The sequence below is a fragment of the Lepus europaeus genome, chromosome 19, assembly GCF_033115175.1.
Source record: "Lepus europaeus isolate LE1 chromosome 19, mLepTim1.pri, whole genome shotgun sequence".
NCBI classification, from domain to species: Eukaryota; Metazoa; Chordata; class Mammalia; order Lagomorpha; family Leporidae; genus Lepus; species Lepus europaeus.
The window spans coordinates 60,108,715-60,118,158 of NC_084845.1; the positions used below are offsets into that span (position 1 = coordinate 60,108,715).

General features: G+C 45.8%; 1 protein-coding gene across 1 annotated transcript in view; it reads left to right on the plus strand.

Annotated features, from left to right (window-relative positions):
- PDPR (pyruvate dehydrogenase phosphatase regulatory subunit) overlaps positions 1-9,444 on the plus strand; it is a 56,724-nt gene that overhangs the window by 37,968 nt on the left and 9,312 nt on the right. The window contains exons 7-13 of the mRNA XM_062176563.1: positions 514-631; positions 1,341-1,490; positions 3,576-3,768; positions 5,699-5,823; positions 8,440-8,595; positions 8,768-8,901; positions 9,200-9,348. Of these exons, the coding sequence (XP_062032547.1) occupies positions 514-631; positions 1,341-1,490; positions 3,576-3,768; positions 5,699-5,823; positions 8,440-8,595; positions 8,768-8,901; positions 9,200-9,348 (1,025 nt within the window). The remainder of the gene's footprint in view (positions 1-513; positions 632-1,340; positions 1,491-3,575; positions 3,769-5,698; positions 5,824-8,439; positions 8,596-8,767; positions 8,902-9,199; positions 9,349-9,444) is intronic.

The window sequence follows — 9,444 nt, forward strand, 5'->3', positions numbered from 1 at the left end:
TGGCCAGGAATACCAGCAAGCAGTGAGGCGCTGACGGAAATGCTTTCTGTGGGGTCTTGCTGTCGTGTTGTATTGCATTCTACAACCCAGCAGCCAGCATGTTAGGCTGTTTTACTCCCTTTCCAGAGTACTAAGCTACATCTACTTTTAAGGCCTTATACTCTACGATCTTAAGATGACCTAGGAAATACTTTTTGCCATATGAAGTTCATTTAATTATTAGTATTGGGGTTTGTGGTCGAGGTCAGGCATTTTATTAAAAGGGCCTCCTTTGACTAGCTGGTAAGTCTGTCTTCTTTTGATCTAGAAGAATTTTTATGGTTTAAAAGGTATAGTGTTGCTCCCCATCCAAACACTTGCACTAATGCAGGCTGAAACTTGGCTTCCCACACCTGACATTGTAGCAAGAGCACACAGAAGCCACTTGAAATTAAGCTGTTTTCAAGAGGCTGAACTTGCTCATTTGTATTTCTGTTCCTCTTTCCACCCAAAAATGAATCTGTCCATTTGTAGTGGGCATACGAGCTGGGTCTGTCCAACGAGGAGCCGGTTAGTATCCCGTTACATGCCTGCGAACACTTCTACCTCCTGACTCGCCCCTGGGAGACCCCTCTGCAGAGCAGCACACCAAGTGAGGACTTGCACTTTTTTTTAAGTCTTGTTTTCTTGCCAGTCTCCTGTCCTCTATGAGGAGAACTTTCTGTAAGGACAGATTGTGCCTGGAGCATGTTACAGGGAGGTGGACCCAATTCTAACATTTCATTAATAACTCTTTATGAAGGGATGGCCAAAATGGGCTTTCCATTAAGCAGTTTTTTTGTTTTTGTTTTTTGCAGACTAACTTTATTCTTAGAGGTCATTGAGAATATTTGGAGTGTAACTTGGGAGTTTTTAATTCCAGTGCTATAAATTGTAGAAATGTCATAAGTCAGCTATCAGCTTGGCTCTAGTGGCTATAGGAGAGGATCTGATAGCATTTCAGAGGTCCTGATGCCTACTGGTCTCTGCAGTCCCCATTTCTATATGGACTTTGCTTGGCACAGTGGCAGTTAATGTGGTTCATAGTTGTAAGGATTTGTCCAGGTGTCTAGGTTCCTGAGTAGGCTACAGATACTCAGAGCAGTAGTCTCTGCTGTACATCTGAGTGGGAAAATCCTCCCCCATGACCTCTAAGGATGTTTTACAGTGAATGAATGTCTGTGTTCATTAGACACTGTTTGTTAATAAGGCTATTAACTGTGTTTTTGGTTTCTTTTTCTGTCCATTTGGAGAGCTGACTTGCTTCTAAACCCTGGTTTTTCTCCTCTGCTCCCTGCTCCCTTTTCACTTCTGTCTCTCAGCTGTCGTGGACCCTGATGGAAGAATTTTTATTCGGAACTGGCAGGGTGGCATCCTGTCTGGAGGCTTTGAGAAGAACCCAAAACCAATTTTCACTGAGGGCAAGAACCAGCTGGAGATTCAGAATCTACAGGAGGACTGGGATCACTTTGGTGTGTGAACTGGGATTTTAACCATGGGCCTTGTGTTGTCTAAGGTGTTACATTTTTCAAAGCATTTCAGAAATAATTCCTTACTTAGTCTCTCTAACAACCCTGTGAGGTACACCATTGAGTTTAAAGGGCTGGCCAAGGTCGCAGCTGCTCGGTGGCAGAGGCTAGGGTTAATGACAGCTGACAGAGTTTGGCAGAGTCTAGGGGTAATGGCTCAGCTGATATTGGCTCACTGTTTGCCTAGAGTGACTGCTGAAATCTTCGGCGAGTGGGAACGTCCTTTTGGGAGCACCTCAGCTAACGTGGAAGGGCTTCTTACAGACCAGAATGATTCTGTTAATGTCATCTTTTATTAGATCATAAAATTATTTGTTGAATAATATAATCACATGGTTCCAAATTCAAAATGTGAAAGGGTCTCTCATGAAGAAATTCCCACCTATCCTTGATGGACTTGCTTTTTGTGTTTTTTTAAATGAAGTTCTTGTAAGAATTTTAAAATTTTCAAAGAGGATAGAGTAGTATGGTCCCCCTCCCAGCTCCAGTCTAGTTTCAGCTGTCAGCATTCTGCCGGTAGGTTACTCCAGGTGACACAGGTACTTTCCAGCAGGCCAAAGCCCTGTCTTCTGCAGCTATTCCGGCACAGGAAGACATTTTCTTTTAGTGTGGTCTCTTTAGAAGACACTGGAGGCCGGCGCCGTGGCTTAACAGGCTAATCCTCCGCCTTGCGGCGCCGGCACACCGGGTTCTAGTCCCGGTTGGGGTGCCTGATTCTATCCCGGTTGCCCCTCTTCCAGGCCAGCTCTCTGCTATGGCCCGGGAAGGCAGTGGAGGATGGCCCAAATCCTTGGGCCCTGTACCCGCATGGGAGACCAGGAAAAGAACCTGGCTCCTGGCTTCGGATCAGCACGATGCGCTGGCCGCAGCGGCCATTGGAGGGTAAACCAACGGCAAAAGGAAGACCTTTCTCTCTGTCTCTCACTATCCACTCTGCCTGTCAAAAAAAAAAAAAAAAACGACGACACTGTAGACTTTCCTGCTCAGAACAATCCCTTGGAGATGCCTGTCTGTAGCCACATGTGTCACCTGCCATTCTGTGACTCCTCCAGATCCTTTCTAAAGAGGTTTTTTTTTTTTTTTTTTTTTAAGTATTTTTTAAAGATTATTTTATTTATTTGAAAAGCATTGAGAGAGAGAGGAGAGACAGATATCTTCCATCTGCTGATTCACTCCCAAAATGGCCACAATGACTGGGGCTGGGCAAGACTGAAGCCAGGAGCTTCATCTAGGTCTCCCACATGGATGCAGGGGCCCAAGCACTTTTTTTCTCAGCCTATAAAGGCTAAGCATTTTCACGTGTCTTGTAATCCCATCAGGCTTTCTGTTTTCTGATAAATGTTCCAGCTAACTCTGCAAAAAAATCTTCCAGGCTGGCATTGTGGTGTGGTAGGCTAAGCTGCCACCTATGATGTTAGCATCTCATAAAGGTGCTGGTTCAAGTGCTGGCTGCTCTACTTCTGGTCCAGCTTCCTGCTAATGTGCCTAGCAAAGCAGCAGAGATGGCCCAAGTGCTTGGGCCCCTACACCCACATGGGAGTCCTGGAAAAACCCTGGGCTCCTGGCCTTGGTCTGGGCCAGCCCTAGCCATTGTGGCCATTTGAAGAGTGAACCAGCAGATCAAAGATATTTCTTTCTCTCTGCCTTTCAAATAAATAAATCTTAAAAAAAATTTTTTTTAAATGTTTTATTTGAGAGGCAGGAAAAGACAGCAAGCAAGCTTCCATCCACTGGTTCTCTCTCTTAATGTCTGCAATGGCTGGAGGTGGGCTGCTGCCAGGACTAGGAGCCAGAAACTCAGTCAGGGTCTACCATAAAGGAGTCAGGAACCCAGTGGGTCTGCATAGTGGGAATCAGGAGCTGGAGCTGGAAACTGAACCCAGGTACTTGGACGTGGTAGGAAAACATTTTAACTGCTAGGCTAAGTCTCTTTTCCTCCCAAGAGATTTTCTTCAAGGAGAGGGAATGAAGAAATATGACGAGATGAAAGTTTAATTCTCTAAAGATGGGCTTGTTTTTATTACTCAGAGCCGCTGTTGAGTTCCCTCCTACGTAGGATGCCAGAATTGGAGACTCTGGAAATCATGAAGTTGGTGAACTGCCCTGAGACCTTTACACCAGACATGAGGTGCATCATGGGCGAGTCTCCTGCAGTCCAGGGCTACTTTGTCCTGGCAGGAATGAACTCTGCTGGCCTCTCGTTTGGTGGAGGAGCTGGAAGGTAAGTCTGTCTTTCGATCATCTGTAAATACTCATCACCTTGCTGGACTGCCTCTTCTAGAATTACATATTGCTAACATGTAGTTCACTTAATGTAGTGTGATGATAACAAGAGGACACTTGTAGTTTGAGAATTGTCCCCTTCAAATTCACCTTGGAAGGCTCTCCTATATTCTATAAACAACATATTCTATAAACAACATGCAAAACATTTGGGAACTCTTCTATTGGAGTTAGCCACAGAGCTTGAAGTGAATTCTTGGTCCTTTACATGTGTGTTGGAGTTCAGACATAGCCAGGTGTTGCAAGGAAATTGCTGGATGCTCAAGCTTGGTAATGCAGGTTTTGTTTTTAAAGATTAGGTACTAATTACAAGTAAGTCACATAATCCTATGATTCCATTTACAGTGTAGTAGTCATATTCATAGAGACAGGAAGTATAGTAGTGGTTGCCAGGGAGAGAGTTTGAAAGAGATCTTCCATCTGCTGGCTCACTCCCCAAATAACCACAATGGCCAGGACTGGGCCAAGCCAAAGCCAGGAGCTTCATCCAAGTCTCCCACATGGGTGCAGAGGCCCAAGGACTTGGGCCATCATCCACTGCTTTCCCAGGCACATTAGCAGGGAGCTGGATCAGAAGTGGAGCAGCCAGGACTCTAACTGACACTGCCAGCCCCCAGAGAGTTAGTGTGTAATGGGGACAGAGTTTCTGTTTCATAAGCGTTCTGGAGATGGATGGCAGTGATGATTTCACAGCACTGTGAATGTAGCTAGTGCCACTGAACTGCACACTTAAGAATATTTGAAGATAGTAATATTATGTGTATTTTGCCATAATTAAAACATTTCTTTTAACTGAGGCCAGTTTTCCTGGCTGACATACAGAGTTGCTCTGAAAACAGTTACATAAAAGGAATTCTCAAAATGTCTGGACCAAAGATGTGGTCAGACAACTGTGTAATCTCTCACTAGGACTGATTATAGAAAGAGCTCACTGGGCTGGCACTGCAGCTCACTAGGCTAATCCTCCGCCTTGGGGCGCTGGCACACCGGGTTCTAGTCCCGGTTGGGGCGCCAGATTCTGTCCCGGTTGCCCCTCTTCCAGGCCAGCTCTCTGCTGTGGCCAGGGAGTGCAGTGGAGGATGGCCCAAGTGCTTGGGCCCTGCACCCCATGGGAGACCAGGAGAAGCACCTGGCTCCTGCCATCGGATCAGCGTGGTGCGCCGGCCGCAGCGCGCCAGCCGCACGGCGGCCATTAGAGGGTGAACCAATGGTAAAGGAAGACCTTTCTCTCTGTCTCTCTCTCTCTCTCACTGTCCATTCTGTCAAAAAAAAAAAAAAAAAAAAACCTCACTGGTTGTATAGAGTACACTTAAAAGTGTGTTTTGATTTTATTTCTTCATACATTTAGCTTATAGTTTTAATAAATTTATTTGAAAGACAAACAGAGGTCCTCCATTGGCTGGTTCACTCCCTAAATGTCCGCAGCAGCTGGGGCTGGGCCAGGCCAGAGCCAGGAGCTTCTTCCAGGTCTCCCACAAGGGTGCAGGGGCCCAAGGACTTGCACCATCTTCTGTTGCTTTCCCAAATGCATTAGCAGGGAGCTGGATTAAAAGTGGAGCAGCCAGGACTTAAACAGGTGCCCATATGGGGTGCCAGTATCACAGTGGTGGCTTTACCTGCTATGCCATGATGCCAGCCCCTTAACTTGTGTCTTAAATGCTCTAGTGAATGTTACCATTACAGTGGAAATCCTCATAGTAGTCTTACAAGAGCAGTACATGGACCCATGTTTGCTTATTCCAGAAAAGTTAAGGAAATTGCATAGAACTGTTCAACTTTGACGACATAGGATCTTTTGTTTGTTCTAGATTTGTAGAACATTGGTTTTTTCCTTCTGAGAATCATAGCTGACAATCCCATCTGAATAGGTACCTTGCTGAATGGATGGTACATGGGTATCCCTCAGAAAATGTCTGGGAACTGGACTTGAAACGTTTTGGAGCTCTCCAGAGCAGCCGAACCTTTCTGCGCCACCGGGTCATGGAAGTCATGCGTAAGTAAAGCTTCTCCCAGCGGCACCTATTAACAGTGTCTTCCCATGGCTGTTGGATCATTCTCAGGGGCAGCTTGTTCCTCAGTTCCTTAATGACTGCTATGAGTTGGGCTTCTGATATTTGACTATTTCAGACCTGAGAAAGGGGATTTATGTTCCATGGGACATTTAGGGAACCTTTTTAATATACAGGACCTTGGTTACTTCGGGGACTGGGAAGGTAGAACAGGATGTACAGGTGCAGGTGGTTTGCCGCAGCCTCACGTATGTGCTAGCCATGCTGACCTCTGTCACAGTGCATGCTCTCACTCCCACATGGTTTTGAGATCATTCTTTTCAAGGCAAAGAATTTACCATGTAATTATTTTTTTTAAGATTATTTATTTGAAAGAGTTACACAGAAAGAGGAAGAGATAGAGACAAAGAGAGGGATAGAGATCTTCTATCTACTGGTTCACTCTCCAAATGGCTGCAACGGCCGGGGCTGAGCCAGGCCAGAGCCAGGAGTCAAGAGCTTCTTCCTGATCTCTCACATGGGAGCCTGGGCCAAAGGACTTGGGCCATCTTCTGGTGCTTTCCCGGGCACATTAGCAGGGAGCTGGATTGGAAGTGGAGCAGTCAGTTCTCAGATCCGGTGCCCATATGGAATGTCAGTGTCACAGATGGTGGCTCTGCCCACTGTACCACAGCAATGGCCCCTGCTATGTTATTTTCAAAACCTTAGGCTTCTCCCAGTGACTTTGGTAATTAATCCACCGTATGGGGGCAGGCGCTGTGACGCAGCAGGTTAAAGCCCTGGCCTGAAGCGCCAGCATCCCATATGGGTGCCGGTTCTAGCCCTGGCTGCTCCTCTTCTGATCCAGCTCTCTGCTATGGCCTGGGAAAGCAGTAGAAGACAGCCCAAGTCCTTGGGCCCCTGCACCCGCATGTGTGACCCGGAAGAAGTTTCTGGCTCCTGGCTTTGGATTGGCGCAACTCTGGCAGTTGTAGCCATCTGGGGAGTGAACCAGCAGATGGAAGACCTCTCTCTCTAACTCTCTTCCAAATAAATAAAATAAATCTTTTTTAAAAAAAGAAGTCCACCATATGTTAGCAAGGTGGAAACCACACTTCTCATAAATAAAGAAGTTATTTTTGCTGTCTTTTTAAAATATTTGAAAGGTAGACACACACACACACACACACAGTACTTTCATCTACTGATTTACTCCCCAGATGACTGCAACAGCCTGGCTGAAGCCAGGAGCCAGGAACTCTATCCTGGTCTCCCATCTGAGTGGTAGGGACTCAAGTACTTGAGCAATCCCGCTGCCTCCCAGGTGCATTAGCAAGGAGCTGCATTAGAAGCAGAGTAGCTGAGACACAAATTGGCTCTCTCCAGTCCCAGGCAGTACACATCCCAAGCAGCGCCTTAGCCTGCTGTGCCACACTGGCCCCAAACATTTTTGCTCCTCTTCTCCTTGTTCTTCTTTCCTACTTTGAGGATTGGCCTCTTGATTTTAACGTGCTGTTCCTCCTTGTCTCTGATTTAGAGACAGCTTTTGTATCAGGAATTAAACCAAATCACGTAGGTTCTGACAGGTTTTAATAACATTTTCCAAATTTTGCCAAATGACATCTAAATATTTTGGGTACATGTATGATCAGGACTACATTTCCGTATTGGATGTAACCACCATTACAAGTACCTGCTTTGGGCCTGTGAGAGATGAAGGGTATAGGACTGAACCTGCAATGTGTTCAACTGCTAAGGCTCTTTAATTTTAGAAAATGTTTCAGTTGAAATGTTGAACTATTAGATTCCCCTACCCATCCTCTAGAACCTGTGGGTAACATCATTAAGTTTGAGCTTCTCCGTGGTGATATGCCACTTTTGGTGGCCTTCTGTGATTCTCATAAAATAGAAACTGCAGGCATGTTAGAAAATGCACAAGGGGAAAGGAGAACTTAGAGTATCGGGAGAGGATGACAGAGGGGCACAATACAAGGACCCAGTGTGGCTTCTGTTTCAGCCTTCCCCCCACTCCCCAATACCCATCTTTGGTTTGGAATAAATAGCGTGAGATCAGGGCTTGTCTTGGTAGAGATTAGAGATCACTCTCTTTCTGGCTGTTTTTACTTATTGCTGTTGCAGATTGGACATTAAGAGAAATGAATTCTGACCCTAGCTTTGTTATGTGAATAATGTCACTGGGACAATACAGTGCAACCTCTCAGATTTCAGAGCCACCAAATCAAGGTATGCTACGTACCCTTCACTTCAGAAATGGGTTAAATGTTAGAGAGGACATGCCTGTGAGATCTGAGACCCCAGCTCCACAAGGTGCTGTAAAGAATCAAGTGCCATTTTCCACATTGTTACTACCTGTGTCCTACTTAGATAAGGCCTTCATCTGTGCTATGTGAACAGACCAAGAGTTGTCACTGTGTAGCTCTATAGAGGGATAACGCTAGCTCTTGCAGTATTGTCCCTTTTTTCCTTCAGCATGCTTGTTATACTAGGTCGTATTTGATAAACTAGGCCACACTGCCTGGAAATTAGGCTGTTTTGAATAGGAACGACTCCAGAGTCTGCTGGATGTGCTTTGACTGACAGACTGTTCTTGTCTGTTCTAGCTCTGATGTATGATCTGAAGGTTCCCCGCTGGGACTTCCAGACTGGCAGACAGTTACGGACATCTCCTCTCTACGACCGGTTGGATGCACAGGGAGCCAGATGGATGGAGAAACATGGATTTGAGAGGCCGAAGTACTTTGTTCCACCTGACAAGGGTAAGAAGCCTCGTTTTTGCTCATTTTTTCCTCTGAGTTAATAAAAACTTACTTGTAAATCCATATAGCTAGAATGTGTCCCCAGAATAAATAGTAAAACCTACCAGACTATACGGGAGATGGCCTCATGTAAACATCTTCCTTTTTCCTCCACTTTTAATCTTTCTTGTAGACCTCCTTGCACTGGAGCAGAGCAAGACTTTTTATAAGCCAGACTGGTTTGACATTGTGGAGTCTGAAGTCAAGTGTTGTAAGGAAGCTGTGTGTGTCATTGACATGTCCTCTTTCACAAAGTTTGAGATAACAGTAAGTATTTGGGAAGCAAAATAACAGATTAGGAAATTGTGCATATTTATTGAATACCTCCATTTTTCATGTCTCTTCAAAAATGATTCTCTAAGATACTAAGATATACTAAGATATAGCTCCTTGTTTCTGACTTTTAATTTGCCTCAAGGCCCATTTAGTGTAAGAATCAATGGCTAGCTTCTCCTGGAGCTGCTCTCAATGGAAGAAATCTAGGCAGCTGAGTTTTCACAGCAGGGGTGCTGCTCCACTGTACCACCCAGCAGGTGTTGTTCTCTGCTCCACTCCCTCCCTGCAGTCTACTGGGGATCAGGCACTGGAAATCCTGCAGTACCTCTTCTCCAATGACCTGGATGTGCCCGTGGGCCACATTGTGCATACCGGCATGCTCAACGAGGGCGGGGGCTATGAGAATGACTGCAGCATCGCACGCCTGAACAAGCGCAGGTGAGGTCAGGCCCTGTTCGGTCTGTTCCCCCGAGGTACTGCTGTATTACGAGGCCTGAGGTGGAGAGGGTGCCTCGGAGACTTCTCCAGGAGACC